The sequence below is a fragment of the Aquila chrysaetos genome, chromosome 16 (genome assembly GCF_900496995.4).
Source record: "Aquila chrysaetos chrysaetos chromosome 16, bAquChr1.4, whole genome shotgun sequence".
Classification (NCBI taxonomy): Eukaryota; Metazoa; Chordata; class Aves; order Accipitriformes; family Accipitridae; genus Aquila; species Aquila chrysaetos.
In genome coordinates this window covers 4,581,685-4,603,575 of record NC_044019.1, presented here as the reverse complement: position 1 = coordinate 4,603,575, position 21,891 = coordinate 4,581,685, and the positions used below count along the sequence as shown (strand labels likewise).

The following is a 21,891-nucleotide window of genomic DNA, read 5'->3' as shown; positions in this document are numbered from 1 at the left end:
GCCTAACAGCGAAAGCAAAGCCAGACCACACGGCTTTAAGCAGGTCTCCAGAGCAAGACAGGACTTTGTCATCCCCTGACACTGGGGATGTACCACGCAGGACCTTTGAGGTCTCTGTGCTGCGTGGTAAGGAGGAGCTGACCTACAACATCATGTCTACAAGACCTGACAGCACTGAAGTTACGTCTCCATTCTGCTAATAAAAAAAACCCTTACAAACATCTTACCAAGATTTAATGTACATTTATTCTTAACACGTGGAACATATAGTATAAAGATTTCATACTGAATAAATGATATTCATTAAGCCAAAAAAGGAAAAAAGGGAGGAATTTACATCAAGTTTTTAGCTACATCGTCTGAAATACAAATATGCAGAATTCATCACTGAAAAATCTCAATTGTGTTTCTTCATCAGGAACTTCAACTGAACCTAGAACTTTTTCACACCTCGATTAGAAAGAAAACAAAAACAGGAAAAATAAACTATAAGTTGATTGGCTGCTGAGACAGCAATGACTTTATACACAGAGACCTGTACAGCATCCTCCAGGGAGGGATGTCTGGCAAGAGATTAAATAATTGTGTCTCGCTTTTGCAGGTCATCAACTCGTTAACTCGTCATACTATAAAGGGGTAGGGAGAGGGGGACAAAACTGCAAGGAATCTTAGGGTATGTGCAATGTACAACGTCATATATATATACACACGTGGCAGCATTCAAGCTGCAGCTAAAGGTTAAAACCAGTTCTAAGAGGTGATCTCAGGGTTATTCATACAATCAAGGAGGAAGAGAGAAAGAGGTCAGGGTGTTGTAGGTTCACACATGATACTTTGGGGGAAAAGCCTTTTTTTCTCCTCAACATTAACTAAAAACATTTTTAAAAACTACAGCTTGCTGCTGATCCAGCGTTTTTTTTTTTTTTTCCATGTGAGACATTATTACAGTATGTTTACAGTTTAAGGTGTACAGTACATGAAGTTCTACACGCTACTGCACAGGCCTCTCTTGGACAAGGTCTGTTCACAACTGGTAACTTCTTGGTTCCTGCAAGATTGTGAATGTACAACGATAAACCACACAGAGTTCAGCAGTCACTTTTGTCCTTCAGAGTTTACCATTAAAAACAGTTATGAAAGTGGTGCCTGTCAATGTGATAACACGGCAAGTCGTTTTCCCCAAACTCACTGTAAACGACAGTAACTTTGGTTAAAATAAAAAAAGTCTTCTATGTAGACAGAACTTTGTCTCCTTTAATAAGGGATTCAGGACAAATTTGAAGGGCAAGGGAAGGGGAGAGGGAACGGGGACATCTTTCCCCAAGGGAGAAGCAGGACAGCGCAGGGCAGACAGTGGATTCTGAGGTGGTTTTGCATAAATAAAGGGCAACAGTCAGTTTCTAAGTTCTCCACTCACGCACACGCACACAGGGTCTCGGATCCCACAGCTGTCATGACTGGCCAATTAAAAACAGTACATCACAAATAACTTGTGAAACCAAAGAGTTCATCAAAGGCGACACGGAGATGTCCAACAGCCGCGACTCGTATAACGTGAACTCCGAGTGGTTCTCGTCCACCTTGGCCAGGGCGAGCAGCGCCCGAGCAGCTCGGCGCATCATGTCCACGCTCGTCGACTCAAAGGGTGGGTTCTGCATGTGCATCAAGCCGGCCTGGCTCTGCTGGAACTGCGTGGCGGCCAGGCTGTCCTCCAAGAAGCCCAGCAAGTTGCCAATGCTGCCCTTCTGCACAGCAATCGCTCTTGCTGCCAGGCTGTCCCCCTGTGCCAAGTTGGCCAGTAGTACCACAGCCATCTCTCGACACACCGGGTTCTTTCTGTCACTAAGGAACCGCACCATGGTGCTGTACAGCTTCTCCAAACGACTGAAGGGGGGAGTTGCAAGAATCAAATCCACGTTGTTGTCCTGGATGCTGAGTTTGCTGAGTGTTTCCAAAACCAGTCTCTGAGGGGAGAGGACCGCATTGGGCCCCAGTGTTGGGAAGGGATCCTGGGCCTCTGCTGACGGACACACTGCCCAGTGGAGGAGTCCATCCAGGATAGGCAAACAGATGCTTTCCGGGTAAGGGGAGAGGTCCAGCTGGCCAGAAATGTTGGCCAACGTGACCAGTGTATTTTCACGCAGCATCTCCAAGCAGTCCCACCACCACTCCACCTTGTTGCAGCTCACCCCTTGGTCCTGCTCCTCCTCTTTCTCATAGGTTAGGGGTGCCTGTTTACGTTCTGGATGCTTGTGGTGTAAGAGAATCAGTTTCCCTAGAATCAGCAGCAGCCCGGGATGTTTAGACATTTCAAAGTCATTGCCCGGCACAAACGATAAACTCCTGATGATGTTAGAGACACAGATGCAGCGCTTCGCCAGAGAGTCCTGCCAGTCTAGGAGGGTGCAGAGGGGCGTCTCGTCTTTACTGTGAGGTTCATCCTCCAGAATTTTTATATTTCTGTGGCTCTGAGCTGGACTAATGCCAAAGGGAAACTTGCTGCTTTCCTTCGCCGTTTCCAAAGCTTTGACCTCTTCCTCCTCCCCTGCCAGGGAGCCCGGACGTGCCGAAAGCATGTCATCCATGGTGGCAGTTATCCTCTTCTCTGAGGAGCTGTCGGATGGAGGAGTCTCTCCTTCCCTAGTGCTCAGATTGCTCTCAGCTGCTGAACGTTTCCTCAAGACAGAGTTGCAGGAAGCTCGTTTATGAGTCAAAGGTAGCTCCGTCTTGCTCTCAAAGTGGGTCTGAATGTGCTCGGTGGTATCTCCGCCACCAATCCGCCAGTGCAGCAGCCCGCTTTCAAACTCCTGCACTCGCCCCAACTTGTCTGAATAATCTACCACAAACGGGTCATTTTTCTGCACGACCTTGACTGGAAGCTTGTCAAATTTACTAACTAGTTTTTCCTCACTGCTCTCTAGAGGTGCTTTGTCCTTGCTTGAGAACGCAGCCTCCTCCTCTTCCTCATCCTCTTCTTCCTCCTCACAGTTCAGGCTCCGTGGTTCATCATCCTCCTCCCCTTCTTCAGGAGAGGAAGCTGAAGATTTGCAGAACCTTTCGGGATCTAATAGTGTTCTTTGCCCTGGGTCTCCCACCTCGTATTCCTTTAGGATTCCAAAGATCTCGATCAGGCAGCGCCGGAAATACTCCACCAAGAGTTCCAGCAAGCCTGGCAGCTACGAGGGAGGAGAAAAACAGGAGGGGAAGGAAGGAAGGGAACAGTGATCAGAAAACAACTTAGGCCAACACAAGCAACTGGGAAAGCAGGGCATAAAGGGCTAAGAATTTACGCAGTGCTGTTAATTAACGGGTTCTTTTCATGCTGGCAATAAACTGTTTGCAAAAGAGAGCTTTCCGTCCTCTGGGAAAAGGAACAAAGACAAAACCAGATGCTGACCTTCAGTATCCAAGCCACCCCCCTCCACACACACATACCTGTGCAAACACACATCTGCTCTTGGTTGTATCTCCCCTCTGGTTCATACACAGGGAGGTGAAGGGCAGCACTAAGCCAAACAGCCGTTACAGTACTGCCAAGCAGTTTTTACAACAGCCATGGAGGCACATGGCAACTAACTGAGAAAAGCTGGCCCTCCGGACTGGCATCCCAGCCTCCCTGCGCACTGTCCCGGGGAAAGACGGAGCCAGAAGTGAGCAAACACCTGCAACACCCAAAAATGCAAGCATCTTCTAACCTTTCATAGCACTCTCGCTGCAAATTCCATTATGGCCTCCCCACTGTTATTCACTTCCTCTGTTCCAGAGGCAATACATCTCACCAGAGAGGAGAACACACACGCTTGCGCACCAACAACCATATAAATTACATGAGCTAGTAAGGAACCAGCGCACAGCTACCCAGACCCCATGCTCTCTTCCGACCTGGCATGCTCCGCAGGTACAGGGACATCAGGGAGTCTGGCCCTACAAGGGCACAAGCTGCTTGTTGCTATCTCGCTGACAGAAAACCCTACAGAATTAGCACTTCAAAGACCTGCATCAGAGAGCATCTGCACCCACCTGGCTGAGGTTGAAGGTCATTATGCTGTTGTCATCATAGAGCAGGATGTTTATGGTATCTAAGGCCCACGTACTTTCAGCTAGCAGCCCGGACTTCAGAGACATCATCACTCTCCAGGCTTCAGGAGTTCCTGTAACATAAACACATGATACTTCCAGCTCCTGGAGTTTAAAAACAAAAAGGAGATACTTGATACTGCTTTTTGGACCCATGAAGAGCAGAGCCTGTTCGAGATGATGTACAGACTGTATGTACCAAATGCCAAAATGATGTCTGAAAACACAAATAACCTGCAAAAATGGAATTCTTTCAAAGCCAGCAGAGCCCTTCCGCTCAGCAGTACTGTACCAAAGGGTAATGGCAGCACCCATCCCCTCGACAGGCGTAAGCGGAAAAGCAGGAGTTTCCTCTTACCAATATCTTTTGCTGTCAGCCGTCTCCTCTGCTTCAACACAGGTTGCGTAGCTTCTACTGATCCTGGAGGGAAGGTGATGTCTCGTCGGATCATGGGAGGCTGTACAGCTGCTGGTGTTATATGCGAGGCAGGGACGGGCGGTCCTGCCTTCTGCATTTTCATCCCCGAGTGCAGGAATGGAGATTTACTAGGAGAAGTGCGATTCTCCAGAGGTCTGGGCAGAGGTGCTGGGCTGGATACCTGAGGAATGTGATTCTGCATGCTAGGGGGGGTCTGGTAGTTAGACTGGGGGGGCCTAGTCATTGGGGGCACGGGGGCAGAGGGACCATAAGGAGGTTGCCGGTTCCCGTGGGAAGGCCATGGTCCCTCATGGTTGACCCTCTGGTCTGAATGCAGAATTTCGTCTGTTCGAGTCACTCCGTGATAAGCAGGCCCCTGGGGCGCAGAGCCAGTGCTCTGCCGATTCGGATAGCTGTACCCTATTTCGTTGCGCCCTTGCCACATGGCGCCTTGCTGCGGGCCCTCTGGAGTAGACTGTATAGGACCACCCATCATCTGAGGAGGCATGTTTTGCTGAGCATTGGAGCCTGGGGGAGCCGAGACCCTGTCTCTGCCAAATTGGAATGGGAACTGGTTCTGTGGCCCTCCGGCAGATCGGCGGTCAGCAGCAGGGTATGTACTCCCATACTGGTTATACAAGTCCTGCTGCGGAGACGGCTGTGCAGTTTGCTGCTGGCTCGGTTGCTGGGTCTGTGCTGGAGGCAGCTGCTGCTGCGTCTGCCCCTGCCCGGCGCTGTATGGTACGTTGTACATCTCCCCTTCATGTCGCTTAGCAGGCGGGCCGTAGCTACCATCCATCGGTCGCTTGTAATTCTACAGGGAAAATAAAAGCATCGACAATAGGAGATTATCTACTTAGAAACAAGCAACCCAAAGCTCAGTGGGCAGAGCTATTCAGAGCCAGAGGATATGCCCCACGGCATGGCCTGTAGGAGGGCAAGACTTGTCTTGTTAGCCATATCCAATGTGAAGTTGGATCAGTCTTTCAATTTCACAAGCCAAGACCAATTCCTTGCGGCTGGCTGGGTAGTTTCCTTGTGGATTCTACAAGGATGCCTTGGGGGCAGAAGTCTGCCCACAGAAAGGACCTTCCTGTAGAAAAGACTCTGCTCTACTATACGTTCACCACAAACCAAACTGTGCACAGGTACTTGTTTCCTTTCACATCCGAGAATTTTATCAGACCTTATTTCTCTTGCATTTCCCAGAAAACAGAGGTTTCTGCTGAAGCATCAAACAAGATGCATTAGAAACTGTTGTACTTCCTGCTTCTTCCTTTCCTGTAGATTTCAAAACACATCACTGAAAGGAGCAAGAACTATTCACCCCCCTTCTTCTTTTATGTGCAAATGGAGAAAACAGTCAATTGCTGAGACAAAATTAAAATCCAAGATCTCTCTTGCCTCCAAGGGTCTATGCTCTAGCTGCTACACAGTCTACTCAGAAGCTCCACGGTCATGACTGGCTTCAGATGGAGCTCTAGGGCTTCAAAGATGACAAGTACCAGAGTAACTCGAACTCTTGGCTCAGAGCCCCGTGGCTCTGGTTGCAGAGCCAAACTGCAGAGCAGTTGGAATTATTCTTAGCACAGCTCAGCGAGTGCCCTCTCCATACTCTCCTAAACCAGAAGACTCAAAATTATCTGAAAAAACATTATGGGTCCTGGCACTGACACAAAGAGCAAGTAATATATAAGGATTACAGAAAGAGATATATGTTCATTCAAACTCTGTCCTGAAACAAACCTGATGTTTTTCAGAACAGCGAGTAGGAGGCAGTGGAGACAGGCCTGAAGCCTTTGTCTGCAGGCTCAGTAAGGCAAAGACAAAAAAAAGCCCTGGATTGTGCAGAACGATGCACCTGAAACAGCTCCCCAGAACGATGAAGGACTTACTCCAAACAAACTCATCTGATCACTTGGACCAAAAGTGTTACAGAAACATGATGGGATTCAGAAAGTTCCGGAGGGGCACAGAAGCCCAATAACACTTCCTGATCTCCTGCTGCCTGACCAGAGCACGGACGTCTGCAAACTACACAACCTCCATTCTCAGAACATTGTTTTGCTAAGGCAACACTGGAAGTGCTAATTAGAACTTACTTAAACTATTTGGAAACTGGGGAAATAAAAGCCTCCTGTATAAGGTACTTAATTCTACACATTCATAAAGCAAACACACAGCCCAAAGAGTTTTTACTGTCCCCTTTTCACAAATTTCACAGATAAAACTCTTCTGTCTCTCAGTCGAACAAATCAGAAACTTCATGATAATTTACCTGCTGTTGCTGTTGATACATGGTAGTTTGCTGGCTAGGGAAGGGGCTGCCCGAGGATGTGCCTTGAGTGGAGAATTGATTGCCATAGGAATCATGTCTGGAGAAGAAACAGATGTATTACTTGTCTGATCAGATGCATGCTTCACTTTCACAGTCTCAGAGCTCTCTCACTGGGAAGAGCTGTTTGTGGCAACACCCCGCACAGACCTTTGCTGCTGCTGCTGCTGCTGTGGGTAGCGGCTGGGAGAGTACATCCCCGATTCAGGGGTGGAAGGCATGATGTTGGGCTGCGGAGTTCCGGTTGCTAAGTTGCCCTCAGGTCCCATGCCGGGCTCCGTCCTACATGGAAACAAAGAGAAAAGCCCCACACGTCCACTTAAATTCACCCTTGCTCCTCAGATGGAAAAGGATGATCAGTAAAGTCACAGTAGTGAAGAGAAAGTAATCATTTCACATGAGTGAAGCAAATCAGGATCTCACCAGGTTCAAATACCCACCTCACTCTGTCATAAGGACCTCCGTAGGAATAATGTTGCCGCTGTCCCATGGCCATGTTACCCATCCCTGGACCTGCAGCACGATTGTAAGGGTCACCCATACCACTGTTGGGGCCCTGCCCTGAGGACATGAAGGGATCGCTTCCTGGAGCTGAAATATTGAAAAAAGGACCAATAAACGTGTCTACCTCTGCCCTAGAAAGAAACGTCCCATCTTCTGGGCAAGAAGGGCAAGTAGAAGGTCTCCTTCTACAGCGCATTCCAGCGTACAGCCAGATACAGGGATTAGTACTCAAGGAGAAAAGGGAGAGGAGCACACAAAGACTTCCTTACCTTTCCTCATACTGCTGTAAGGATCTTTATTTGGCTCGTAAGACATGCGACCCATCATGTCAGAGGTATTCATGCTGGGCTGGTACCCTGGATTTGGAGTCATGGAGTTCCGTTTCTGGAACGTAGGATCACTACCATCTGCAAAGGCATCCTGAAGGCCCACTGAGTTACTCCTGATTCAAAAAAACCCACAGACACGGGATTATAGAGGTCCACAATGCTCCTCAGGATACTTTTCCCCACATGTTCCCTCTCAGGTGTTGCTATCCCCTAGAAGGACCACAGTCATGCTCCCCTAAGAGATGCATGAAGAACTGCCCTCCTACAATACCGTCCTCAGACCCAATCCAAAAGTAATGATTATTCACACACAGATGCAGAGTCAACAATGGTGCTGAGAGCCATTAACAAAGGAGCAAAGCCATGGAGCTCCACCAAAACAGGTATTCAAGTCTCCAGCCACCAGTAGTAATGTCCCAGAAGTGACCTCACGTTCACAGCTTGCATCCAGCATAGCGGAAGAGGGTGCAATGGTTTCATACCTGATGCCTGGCAAAGGGGGCATCTGACTGTGTGGCGTAGACGCTGGAGTTGGTGGCTTCAAGTCTCCTCCTTCTGCCATGGAGCTGCTGGTGGACTGAGGTGTCTGAGGACCCTGCATTGAGCCTGAACCCGCTGCAAGAACAGAAACGTGGTGTGAGAAGCTCTGCACCCTACAGATGCAACCCAGAACCTCCCAGAACATCAGCCTCAAGAACAGAGAGCAAAGAGTCCTTCAAGAAAGAGACAGATGAAATATGGCCAAAAAGGTACAAGGAGCTCAACATTTCAAGGACATACTGGGCCAGACTTCCCAGAAGAACCATGTACAGTAATCGAAAGCTGAGAGGATGCGTTCATTTTCGTTATGCCTTCATTCTTAACCGCATTCCTTTTTATACACCGTGCCACTACTGTGGCACTGTGTCATGTTGCCCAAGCTATCTAGCTTCAAAGGCTGATGCTCTACAGTGCACCATGCGGCAGGGAATGCGGTGCTTCTTGCCAAGTGACAACCACTGACCCATCACCTTCGCGCTCTTTCTACCCAGAAAGAAGGTGGGTTTTAGTCCTCTCCTGGAAGTCTCACAATCTTTCTAGTGATGGAAACTCCAGGACGCCAGCTGAAGTCACCAAGTAACTGTGAACAAGGCTCCTCTGTCTGCTCTGCCCTTCGAGAGGGGTTAATTCATGCAGGTTAATTCAAGCACCACTCCCAAGGATTCCTGGAACAGGGAATGCTGGAGATGCCGGATCTTTCACTGAATGACAAAACCTGTCCAGCAAGTTCCCTGGCTCTGTAGGGGTTGCTTTACGCTACAGTAAGCTTTCACCAAAAATCCCAAGCCGTCATGTGTAATCCAGCTGTGCCATGAGCTCTAGGAGCTCTCCTCTGCCCCTGGATCGCTGTGACACTGTCAGCTCTCAGGTTCATATGCTCCTCACAGCTGGCAAGAGCTGAACTCTTAATTAATGTTTCCATTAGTTACCATCCCCAGCACCCGATATCCCTCAGCTTCAGCCCTGCTGGTTGATGAGTCATTCCAGCTATTCATTAAAATCCTCCGAGGTCACGTCCAGGGCATGTTTGTTTACACCCCACCTTCCTGGCACCCTGTCCTCTTCTCCAGGACTCCCTCCCAGCCCAGGGAGGTCTCGGGAGAAGGAAGGGCAGAGGCAAGCTCAGCAGGGAGTTTCATTCATGGGCCCTCCCCGCCTTTCTCAGTGGCGGTTCAGCTCCACTCGCTTCCCCCAGGAATTCGTCGCTCCTCTTGGTTTGTAATGCTGGCATCGGCAGGAAGAGGCCTCGAGACATTCCCTGCGTCGCTGCCATTTGGTGTTTGTCCCCACCCCCTGCCGTCCCTCCCACTCACAAATTTACACACAGTTGGAGCTGGGCCAGTTCCATGCTCTGGGAATTAAAACCCAACGGCAGACTGATTACGCCTCCCCAGGGACATGCTGCAGTTTGTGAGCAGGAACCCAAGAAGGTCTGCAGGAAACCCGTGCCAAGTGCCCACGAGACAATACCCAGTCCACTCCAGCCAAGGCCTTTCTGTAAACACTTTTGGTTTTCGAGGGTTATGAATGCACACTGCATGGAAACCAGCTCCGGCAGCAAGAGCTGTACCTAGATGACTGTCCTGCAAGGCCTTTAGATGCTCTGCAGCCTCAAAAAGTGGTTAATGGAGAATTGTACAGTGCGATCCTCATCATTTACAAAGTTATGCAGTAATTAATTTGACAGAACAGGCTGAAATGAAGTGTAAGCCAACAACAACAGGTTATAAAGTCTGCAAGAAGAGCAGAGCATGTGTGTCTGTGTGGGATGACAGAGCGCTTTATCCAAATGATGGGACTTCAAAATGCCCCACTGTTGTCCACTTGCCTTTCAAACAGGGAAGTTATTCTCTCTAAGGGTGCTTTGCTGGGAGACAGACCTCTGTGTGTGCAAGTCTGGAGGACGCTGCTTCAGCGGGCCTCAGCAAGCCTCTGGAACAGTAGTGCCCACTGGGACTCAATGCTCCTTTAAGGCTCTTAAGCCTGGAGCTGGGGTTGGGAGAGCTATTTGTGTCATGCCCTGCACCCTCAGTTCCTACCGATCCAGGGGAGCAAGAGAGAGGAAGAAAAGCAAAGTGAAAGAGGAGCATGAACATGCCGAGTGATACAGCTTAAAAGGATCAGAGCAACCAACCATGCTTCACTGCTGCCTCTGCATATTCCTAGTTGCAGGAGTCTGGAGTAAGACAAGTAGAGAGAACAGTTTAAATAGAAAATACAGCACAGTCCTCACGTAGCAGGAATCAAACCTGTGGACTAAGTCAACAGAGCTGCACAAATGTGCAGAGTTTGGGATAGCAGCCCCACAAATTCCTCCCGCTGATGTGCTTAAGCAAGAGATCACCTGTACGACAGCCCAGAAGGCAGACTCACAACCTTCACGTAGCACCATATTAGCTAAAACAAAATAAAAATTGGTGCACCATCTAATCCATTCTGACAGGCACCTAGTGCTACAAAAAGTTTTCAGTGCCTTCCTAGAAGTCTCAGTCCTCTCCAAATAAACTCCAAATGCTCTTAACATCTTTGTTCCACTGTCTAGTATCTCAGCGGGGCAAGAAAGAGGTTTTGGAAAGAAAGTGGGGATGGATTTGTGGTCTAGTTTAAGTGGAACTCAGACACCACTTTAGACAGAAGTTTAGTCTAATGACACAAAAGTTGCTTTATCTTGCAGAATACACCAAGGTTGAAGCTACACTGGGACAGGTTTCCTGACTAGTGAAAAGACATGATTTAGTTCTTTAAAAAAACAACACTCTGTAACTGAGAGGATAGATAAACGTAGTTGCCAACAGAATATTCGGACAAGCGTACTGTCAATCAAGGGCTTAGCAAGGCTGAGACACAACTGCAGTACAATCTAAAAAGGGTTCACTATTCCACTCCTCAGGAGTGAGACAAAGATGATGCCAGGTTTCAGAACCAAAAAGGCTTTTTTTTTTCAAACATTAAAGGAACATCAAAGCAGACAAAGTTTTTATTTCACCTACAAGAACGGGCTTCTGACCAGAAAGAGCATCTGAAGGTTTTACTTATATAAGACAAACTGGAAAACTGAAGCTGAAAGGGTTGGCAAGTTCAGCAGCAATTCAAGCAATGAACTCAATGCAAATGAGACAGAAATGATCAGACTTTCCGAAGACGAAAGAGTACAGCATGCACTGCTAGCCTGGATGTTTTCTCCTTTTTTCTTTTTTTTTTTTTTTAATGTTAAACAAATCTGAATTGAACACTGCTTAAATATTCAGAAACTGGACCACCTCATCAAATTTGAAACAACAGTAGAAGTTCATTTTAAAGGGCTTGATTTCTAGAGCATCCAACTTGTAATAGGCTTACAATGCTCTCTGTCCACAAAGCCTCAGAAAGTCCTCACTGACTCCTGCTGAAGACAGAAAGAACTAACTCATGAGGAAGATGAGTGCACACCCACATCAAGCATTTACTCCCAGAAGGTAGCACTTGCATAGTCAAAATGAGCACAACTCTTCCAGCAAGTTCCCAAAGCTCAGCAGTAACAACAAGGGCTGCTGTTAGAAGTGCAGAGATCACCTTGTAGGGATAACTCAGGACTTCTCTCTCCACCAGATTCTCATACGGCAGTGATGTACTAGTAAGCATAGAGGTATGTGTATATAGGTATGTATGTATTTTTATGTTTTCCTTTTTCTTAAACTTACTACAGAGGTGGGACACACAAAACCTGAACTACCCCAAGCAACTTGACTTATTCCCAGTACCATTCACTCCCCCATTACAAAAGTATTTAATCTACACAACCAGAGAACATCTAATTAGAAACAGACATGGGGGCTTTGTGGAAGTTTGGAACCAGTCTGGCCCACAGCACATGGAGTCGGGCATACAGTGCCAGAGATCCTCTGGTTCAAACATTCATTGCACACCTTAAACCAGTGTCTAAACTCACCTGGAGATGGAGGCTGTATCTTAGTCTGAGACTTCTTTGAATCAGCAGCTGCAAAGATATCTGGAGGGGGGTCTTCACCTCGCTCAATCTTGCACTCAAAGGCATAGAGACACTGGATGTACTGCTTCTTCAAAGAACTAGCTGCACTGCTGGATGTGCCCACATTGAGATTTGTGGCTAACTCGCGCCATTTCTTGTTTTTGTTGACCTGCACAAACAAAGAAGAGGCTCTGAACTCAAAAGCCCAGCTACTTCTCCAACAAATTTTCTGGGGAGAAATCAACACTTCCCAGCTAACACAAAGGATGCAGTAAGGGCTAAGCAGAGCAGATACAGTTGCGTTCAAAACCCAAAACTAGTAAACCCTCTTCCCCACCTACAAAAAACTTTTGAAACAGGGACGGATTGCAAATCAAGTTAGTCACAAGGTCAGTTGACAGCCAGATGCAAAGACAAAGACAGTGTCACCAATCTTTGAACTGGACAAAACATGGAAAAAAAAGCACTCGAATTGAATCTCACTACAGACTGTTCTCAACCAGACAACAGGAGAGCAGACATTTGGGTCACTTAAAGGATGCTGGGTCTTATAAGCATTATTTAAAAAAATAAAAAGAAAATAAACACAGCTAAATGGAAAGTCATGGCTTACATCTAGCTACAAAGCTGACTTTAAATTGTGTTGCCCATTGGCTTGCAACTGCCAGACAGTAGGCAGCTCTGAATACAAATACCCAGTCACCACACTGGCTGCTGGACGCTCACCTGAGTCAATCCTCCAATCTCTTTCACTGAGATGTAGAGCCGGTAAAGGTCCAAGGGTTTCCTGCCTACTGCTGGGAGATTTGTCATGCCCATGGCCTTCTCTTCAGTAAAGGCCAGGTAACGATCTACCCAGATCTTCCTCTCAGGCTCACCACCCAGCTCATAGAGTTTGGTGATCTTCTCATTGGTTGTAGTAGAGGAACTGGACTTCTAGGAGAAGCAAAGAGATATCAGGACTGAGCAGCACAAAAGCAGCTAGTTCACGTCCGAGATGGTTTCAAAAAAGCAGTCAGATAAGAATTCAAATTTCTACTGTTATATTGAGAAAAGCTTTATATTAGACCTACAATAGTTTCAGATCAACATCAGGGAAGTATTATTTGACAAAGGTATCACAAAACCAGCCGCTACTCAGGGAATTCATAGAGTATGTATTTTTAAAAAGTGAAGGGTTTCAGGAATGCTACAGAAACCAAACAAACCTCAAAGAGACTTTGCAGAGAGCCATCTCTTTAAGATGTCCTTTGTGGGCTTGTTTGCTAAATATATGAGAAAACACCTAATTCAACTGCAAATGAGATTCCCCATGGCTACTGCAAGTTAGTCTCTTCTCTTACCCAAGTCGTAGATTCCAGATTAAACTGTCACTAAACACTGCCAAGGAATAAAAATAAACATGCCTCAAAGAAAAATAAAGATTAGAGGCACCTGTTTGATGAATGTGTGCGAGGGGTCCCCCACAAAGACCATCTCTCTTCCTTTGCCTATTGACTGACAGAAGCGCAGAAATCTCCTGCTACCCAGATACGACATAAGCTCCCATACTGGTTTGCTATATCGGGATCCAGGAAGACTGACGTGGAAAGGCATCACAGCAATTTCGAATACAAGCTTTCAGTTACGAAGTGTGAGTATCACACTAGTTCCTACACATCTGATTCACTGAATTGTCCGAGGGTCTATTTAGAGGTAAAACCTGTGGCCCTGCATCTTGTCTTGCTTCCCCCAAGTCTTCTGAAGTAGTGCATAAGCATGTTATTTTGTCTCTCACCATGTGGATCACATACACTTGGAGTAAAGGCAGAAATGGTTTTGGCATTCCAAATGCTTACTTAAAAATGAACTTCCAAGGTAGAAGTGAACTTCAAATCTGATGATGTTGTAGATGAACCCCTACACCCAAGACTGAGTATATTCATTAACACAAGATAATCCTTGAACAACACAGACCAGGAGGACAGAACAACCCTATTTGTAGCTTCTGGCATCTCCTAGCCCAAGAGTATTTAAGTCCTTGTTCGTCATAAATAGAAAGGCAGGTGTCAGAACACATGAGCAGCAGTAAGAGATCTTCTGAATCTTCTCGGAGACTGCTGGTGGTACAGGTATCAAACTTGCACAGCATTTATTTTCTTTCAAGTAGCAAAAGAGGAGACTACGGGCTCAGAAACTGGTTTTTTGGTGGTTCTTTTGAAACTGGTAGCAGTAAGGCAAAGAAAAACAGTCCCTGAAGAACTTGTTTGCCTCCCTCTTCTGGCTTTAACACAGGATTAGTTTGTTTGTGAAACAACAGTAGCACTTTAGTATACCACCTCCCAGCTGAGAGGTGGTAAGTGACTAGCTCCAAGTCTACACCAGAAACAAACTCAGGTTTGTTCTTTTGGCAGTTTCACTGTGGCAAGTGATATTTCCTAATATTAAGTTGTTTTTCAAGTGAAATTGATTGGTCCCGAAGGACTGCGAAATGCTCCCCTTCATTTCTGAACAGTTTATGAATCCCAGCAGTAAAACCCTCAATTGTTTGAATTTTCCTGATAAATCCTGAAGAACCTCTTGGAACCACTGCCACAGTTCAAGCACAGCCGGGGCTAGACACATCAAGCATAATTCACATTGAATCTCCTTACACTGAGCACTTCAACTACATGGTCTTTACCTTTACACTTCCGATTCAAGCAACAGTCTAATCAGCTATTTGTAGGATCTGGTGACTTGGATAAAGCCAATCCAAAAGGCACATCTGTTCAGGTACCTTCTCCCCAGTTAATAAAGGCAAGACTAGCCCACATTTGAAACGAGAACATATAAATAAGGTGTGCCAGGCATCTGTTAGAAATTCTAGATAAAGGCTTAAAACAGGGGAGGACATGTGAATTCTAATGGAAGAGTCCCTTTCCTGGCCTTACTGAGGGCTAGAGGGTCTTTGTAGGGGATGGCACAGTTCAGGCTCTGCAAGAATACTATTATTAACATATGTGTGTATTTAGTGGTTTATTGCAAATATAGCCAGAGCCTACTCTAAAACACAGATACACACATTTCGAGACACTTACGTCTTTAATTACGCTCCAAAACATAACACAACCCAAAAGAGGATATCCCACTCACTCGGCACACTTGTGAGTTAGAACCGTGGTCACAAGTAGCAGTCAGATCACATACTACTATAAGGACAACCATGCTAACGAGAAGTCTGTTCAGGGTGAGGAGGATGAATCAAAATAGCTTTCTCTGAGGAACCACGCTCACTACTAGACAGATGCACTGTTCACTCCAAGTTAACATGCAATGATTTTATTTCCCTGCACGCTGAAGAGGATGGGAGTCATTAAAAACAAAACCCAAAACATTTTACCTTTGACTTGGATTCTGCTTTTGGTGTCCCATCTGCCTTATTGTTCATTTTAGTTGCAGGTGTTAACTTGACATCCCCAAGACCCATCATTTCAGGGCTTGCTGCCATCCCTAGGAAGTTAAAACAATCTTTAACACTGATTCTCCATCCAGTACAATGAAATCAAGGAAATGCCTGATGGTCAGCACTGGCTTACCTGCAGAGTTGTTAGCCATATTCCCACCCATCGGATAGGGTGGGCCCTGGGGGTTTATCATGCCAGCCATGCTGTTAATTCCCTGTCCATAAGGAGGTCCAGTGCCCATCATTCCCCCTTGATTCATGTTGGGATAACCAGGAGGCCTAGAGAAGGCAAGGAAGAAACAGACACTTACTCCACATACTAAGCATTAAGATCTTGTCTTCCAAGGAAGCAGGTTTGCTAAAAGAAACCTTCTACAAAGGAAGTGGAGAAGTGACTTTCTCCAGCTCAATCTTCCAGCAAAAGACCAAAGATCAGGTGCTGTTTTAAAGCTTAACAACCCTAGAGCCTAAGTCTCATTCTCAAAAGAAAACGCGATGCAAACCATTTTAAAAGAGGGACTTCAGTTCTGAACATTTTCACCCTTAATCTTGTTCTACTACATCCCCAAACTGAACTTCAATTCAGTTGTTAAGTTGCCTTTACAGGGAAGAACAGATATGCAAATAATGCAGCCCTGTGCATTTAAGTGAGAATCCATTATTTGTATAGATGAACAGTGTAGTGCTCCAGCCACGTTTAATGATTTTTCTTTCTTTCTTTCCCTTGTGTTACCCATACAAGCTACATTATTTTACCTGTATCAGAAAACCTCATACACAACTGTTGCTCAAACTTGTTACTCAAAGGGACAGGCTTTGATGCCTTTATTGGCATTTGGGAACTTGGCCTCTTGGCAGTCATAGGTAACATCAGACAGTAGATTGCAGAAGCAGTCCTTAAGTCAGCATAAGGACCACAATGGCCAGTCAGACAACAAATATATCTAACAACTTTACTGGGGGAACCCAATTTATAAGCAGGTTCATGGCTCTCCTGGCATTCTGGTAGGCTACATACACCTACTCTGAAATGTGCAATAAAATAAATAAATAAATAAATAAATAAATAAATAAATAAATAAATAAAAATTAAAAAAACAAACCCCAAAAAACCACCATCACAGAAAATAGTTGCAAAGGTCAGTGCTGAATTCCAGCTCCCTTTCCCACAGCTGCTCATCAAGGCCCTAAAAGGAAGAAGTTCATTACACTGGACAAGTAATGCCTTGGTTCAGACAAATGCAGCTGGATGGCTGTCTGCTAGATTTATGGGTTCTACCACACACGCAGCATCTTCTAAGCCACTCATGTAACAAAGACGACCAGAAAGGGAAAACAACTGAAGGGATCTCAGAGTTAAATAGATTTCACCTATGAATATTAAAAATTCCGTAAGCACGTCATTAATGATGTATTCCAACACAGTGCTCATCCAAGCTTTATGCTCTTCCTTTTTTAACACTTAAGATTGATAAAAAAGTCTCCAAGAAGTGCAAACCTTCACGGTAGTGTATGTTCAGTATTACCTGAAATTTGGGTTATCCCATCCACAGCTTTGAAACCTAGATCTGACATAGAGAAGGGACTTTAACAGAGACCAGGGGCAATCTCATTTCTTACCTGTTCTGGATGGAGTTGGCAGCAGCATGCATGGCGGCAGCAGCCGCTTCTTGTGCTTTGCGATTCATGCCACCTGGTGGGGGGCACATGCCTGTCCCCACCTGAGGTGGCATATTCGCCATGTTAGGTCCATAAGGTCTGTTCCCCATGGTTGCATGGCTCATCCTCCCTGGAGGAAGCCCGCTGTATGGTGGCACACCAGTTTGCCCATGCATCTGGCTCCCTGCTCCCATGGGGTTCATGCTTCCTCCCATTCCTGGACTGGGGTAGTTGGCATTGGACATAGCATTGTAGTTTGGCTGCCTGGGATAACCTCCTAAGGAGATAAAAAGAGGGGAAGACAACATCATTCAACTAGTTAGTTTATGAATCACCATAAAAATCTTCTATCAGCAAATATTTAAAGATCACTAACAGAGATGAGGGGGAGTGTTAACACCTCAACAAAAAGTCAAAGTACTTGGATATAAGCCACATAAAATGTGTTTTGACATAGCCAAGTAACAACATCGATTCAAAAGCTGCCTGAAACTCTCCCAAACCTCAACCAAGCAGAGTGAGCTAAATGGTCCAGGACAGGATGTAAAAAACTCACTTAACCCTTTCCAAAACACCCAACACTCAATTTTCTTCCTCTCCAAAGAGAACTGGCCCTTCTTCTCTACTACACTGGATGCACGACCTACACCTTTTTAAACGAGGAGGAGGGATCCTACATTTAGAAGTACGACTAGCCCCAAAAGCAACGTATTTCATCGATCTCAACATGAACAAAGCACAGTTCCTTCCAGCTCATAAGGAGCCCACTGTTTTGTATTACCCACATATTAAGAGGGGACAAAGAAAAACTGTTTATCAAAGACAAGATGTTACAGTTGAGAGAGGCCTTTTGTATTTGCTCAGCTCAGTTCCCACCTGGAGGAGCTGACTGTGCCTCACCTTGAGGTCCATACTGCCCACCCTGCGGTCCATAGCTTCCCATGGAGTTCTGCTGGTATGGCCCCATTCCAGCGTGCATCTGTCCTCCAGAAGACTGACGGGGAGATAAGGCTGAGCCGGGCTGGGGTGAGCTGTACTGGGGCATCTGAGGATTCCTCTGCATGTAACCTGGTCACCCAGTGAATGGAGCAGACAATTATTAGTGCAAAGTATCCATAGGTGCCACTGGACACACATGTTCTTAGGTAACAGCAACCCCTGGGACCCACTAACAAAATCCTTTCAGCAACAGCCTAGACAGATTTTTACAGTGGTTGCTATTAAGGAGCCAGGGTTATCTGCTAAGATAACAGATCCAATTTCCTGTTTTAACCAGGAAAAAACCAACTTAGTGTCACAGGAGTAGACAGTACAAATCTGCAAATCCTAGGGGCTTCTTGTTGTTGGTTTTTTGTTTGCTTGTTTGTTTTCTCAGGGTGACAACTATATACCTTCATCCATGAGAGCTGAAATTTTACACACATTTTCCCCCACATTAACCTTATTTTCTTAGGGGGAAAAGGCACACAATATTGTTGCGAGCACCCCTCATTTTGAGCTTAAGGTCATGGACCTTGGACAAGCACTGTTCACAGAAAAGTGTGTCAAAAGCCACAGAAAACATCTTACAAGCCAAACTATTAGCTTGGATGGAACATGAAGAGGCTGAACAACCAGTAACAGTTGAATCTACTACAAGGTGCCTAAACGCTTGCAACTTATAAACTTGGGGCAGCTTTTAAATGCTATCTCACCATAGAATCCATGCCATCAGGTCAGGTAATTTTTAGTCACACATCTAGCTTTACAATTACATCTTTTAAGTCATGTCACACACCTCGATCTTGCGCTATGCTTGACTGGTTCATGGAAGGATGCATGATACTGTCTGACTGGCCACTGGGCGGTCGGGGTGGCATCTGATTGCCTACACCGCAAAAAGGAGAGTGGTTAATTACAAAAATTGCACACCACAAAACCCAGGATGCAAGAGTATTAAATACCAGTACTACAAACAACTTCGGGAGAAGAGCACGTTAGCCACAGTGAAGAAAAACAAGAGCAAGATCAGTCACATTAACCCAGCAAAATGACACCACTGGTTTACCAGCCATCCCACCCATCTTACTGCATCCTTTAAAAGTTACAGACATTTTAAAGCAAACAAATGAGATCACAGGACCTCAATAACCACATACTACTGACACTGGCCAATTCCTCCCCACCGGCCATGTTAATTCACTCTCCAGCTGCATGAAGCAGCCCCACCAAAAGATCAACACGTGAGTAGTGTTACCTGGTACTGCAGCAGGTGAAAGTGGACCAGAGCGGGACTGAGCAACACTAGCTGGAGATCCAACTGGGGATGGGGAGGGTCCTCTGATGCCTGGCAGGTGAGGAGAGGTATGTGGAGAGAAAGGAGACTGAGCTGGGTTACTCTGCTCTCCTTGACTGCTGGAAATCCCTGATGTGCTTACTCCAGGACTCAGGGCTCCTTCTGTACCCATGGGTAGATCATCTATTGAACCAGACAGGTCCTGCAATACACAGAGAAACAGATCAGGCAAAAATAAAAAGACACGGGACTGTTCTCTCACATACCACTAAGAAAGAGTGCATTTCTCCCTTAGGCATACTACAAATAGAAATCAATGAACTCTGTTCATGCTATTGTCAGTAATGAAGGCTGCTGCAGACTGAGGTAACTGCCAAATGTGTCTTATCCTCCTGCCTGTCTCTGAACCCAAGAGTTCCCTAGCTGGTTTGCTGAATGCTTCCTGATGGTCCAAACAACTAGCTAATTCTCCTACTTGCTTATTTTAATTCAGTTTAGAGGCAAGAAATTAAAGAATGCATCAACAATACACGTAAAACTGCAAACAGAAGACACAGTCCATGTGATCATGGCTTGGAAGAGAAACGTGGCTCAGCCTCTGAAAGACAGAAAACTCCTGCCTCACCATAATTAATTCATAAACCTCATATGAGCTGGGAAACTACTCACTTGAGATGGATAAAAACAAACTAAACAGAGATTTAAAAGAAAACAGTAAAATACTCTTCAGGGTTCCCACTTCCCTTTCTTCAAAGATAGCAAAAATTAGCAGTTACAGTATCAGCCTGTGAAGTTCAGCTTTTCTTGAAGGCAAGGCTAGAAAATACCCTTCCTACTGCATGTATCCACCCTGAATAAGAGAAGCATGAAAAGCCTAAGAAAGTTGAAACCTCCAATCGCCACAGTAGCGACTGCAAAGCAACAGCACCAAAAATCAGCTGGCAAGTCTGAAAAATGGGGATACTTCCAAGAAGGTGATGTGCAGATCCAACATGCACAATTGTGTTAGCTGTTTGATAATAAGGTGCATCAGCTATTCAGGCTTGGCCTGGAATAAATGAGTAAGTAACAGTCCAAGACAGAGTAAGCGGTGGCATATTTGAACAGAAAGCTGGCAAGTTATAACTATTCCAGTGATTAGATAAAATCTCTGCCAGAGATTCAAAGGATCACAGCAGGTGAAGAAGCGGCAGACCAAAGCTTACCAGGACTTCACCTATCCTTTGTAAGTCCTTCAGAGCAATCAACCCTGGATCTGAAGTGTTCTGGACTGAGCCCTGAAGGCATTTCAGATCCAACTCCCTCTGCACAGAATTCAGCTGACCAGCATGAAGAGAGCCAACCTCGTTTAAAACACCATGCAGAAAGGCTGAGCCAACTGATAAATAACTTGGACGCTCCGGTCTCATTTACACTGACTCGCTGATGCCTTCTTTAGCAGCAGTTCGGATAACATTTTCCCAGCTCTGTGCAGTGCGGAAGGACCTCAGACACAAGATACTGCAAACTTATCAGCCTTCAGAAGCAAGCAAGAGCCCTATCACTCTGTAACACCTGTCTGCCAGGTGATGTGTGAAAAGGTTCTGACAGCATGTCCCCATCATCTAAGCTGGAGAACAGTACATCACCACATCCTAGGAAGTGGAAAACTGGAGTTACAGAAGAATAAAAAACGACCCGGCAGACACCCGGCCACCTCATCACACTTGTTGGATAGACAGTGACATTCAGAAGGACAAAGGGGAGAGTTGGGCATCAGCTGCACCACATTCAGTTGCCTGCTGCAGTAAGGCAATCTTGTCCATTTTAACAGTGGAATTTGATCAAAACACTTCTAACAAATGCTGGCAAATGCTACATTTGAGCTGAAAACGCCAGTCACTTGGTGGGATGACTTCGTGCATAGCACGTCCTTCCTCCCCTTCCATTACTGCTTCTGTTTGAGAGATCATTTCCTGCACGACAGTCTCAGAGGTGCATTTGCTTACTGCTGAAGTATTATCTTCCTGAGGAAAAAAAAAGAGCTTTGTTTTATTCCAATGAAAGCTAAAAAACTGCAGAAAAAGCCTAAAAATAGTGTCTAAGAGCTCTTGCAATTTTCACTACCTTCCTATTGTAACATCAAAAGCATTGCTGCTTTATGCAGCTACTCAGTGTTTTCTTTTCCCCCGGACAACTTAGACAAACTGCACATTCCTACTGTGGAAACCATCTGAAGTGGGAGTAAAGAGACAGTAGTTCCAACATTTTGCATTAAAAAGCATCAACCAACACAAACAATCAAGAGCAAAACACTCCTCTCCCTGGACTCACTGCATCTAACTTGAGCCACTGGTATAAGATACATACATAGATTCCCCTCC

The 21,891-nt window shown here is 45.8% G+C and overlaps 1 protein-coding gene across 2 annotated transcripts in view; it reads right to left on the bottom strand.

Annotated features, from left to right (window-relative positions):
* Nucleotides 1-223: 223 nt before the first annotated feature.
* Nucleotides 224-21,891, bottom strand: part of ARID1A (AT-rich interaction domain 1A) — a 61,325-nt gene continuing 39,657 nt past the window's right edge. Inside the window, exons 5-20 of one of the 2 annotated variants that reach the window (XM_030038623.2) lie at nt 19,490-19,730; nt 19,031-19,120; nt 18,154-18,321; nt 17,215-17,530; nt 15,728-15,873; nt 15,532-15,641; nt 12,897-13,106; nt 12,132-12,339; nt 8,146-8,278; nt 7,604-7,776; nt 7,271-7,421; nt 6,981-7,112; nt 6,774-6,870; nt 4,436-5,309; nt 4,021-4,151; nt 224-3,176 (exon numbers count right to left, since the gene is read on the bottom strand). In XM_030038623.2, the coding sequence (XP_029894483.1) occupies nt 1,452-3,176; nt 4,021-4,151; nt 4,436-5,309; nt 6,774-6,870; nt 6,981-7,112; nt 7,271-7,421; nt 7,604-7,776; nt 8,146-8,278; nt 12,132-12,339; nt 12,897-13,106; nt 15,532-15,641; nt 15,728-15,873; nt 17,215-17,530; nt 18,154-18,321; nt 19,031-19,120; nt 19,490-19,730 (4,905 nt within the window). In that variant the 3' untranslated portion in view covers nt 224-1,451. The remainder of the gene's footprint in view (nt 3,177-4,020; nt 4,152-4,435; nt 5,310-6,773; nt 6,871-6,980; nt 7,113-7,270; nt 7,422-7,603; nt 7,777-8,145; nt 8,279-12,131; nt 12,340-12,896; nt 13,107-15,531; nt 15,642-15,727; nt 15,874-17,214; nt 17,531-18,153; nt 18,322-19,030; nt 19,121-19,489; nt 19,731-21,891) is intronic. The other variant, XM_041129050.1, reaches the window with a different exon arrangement.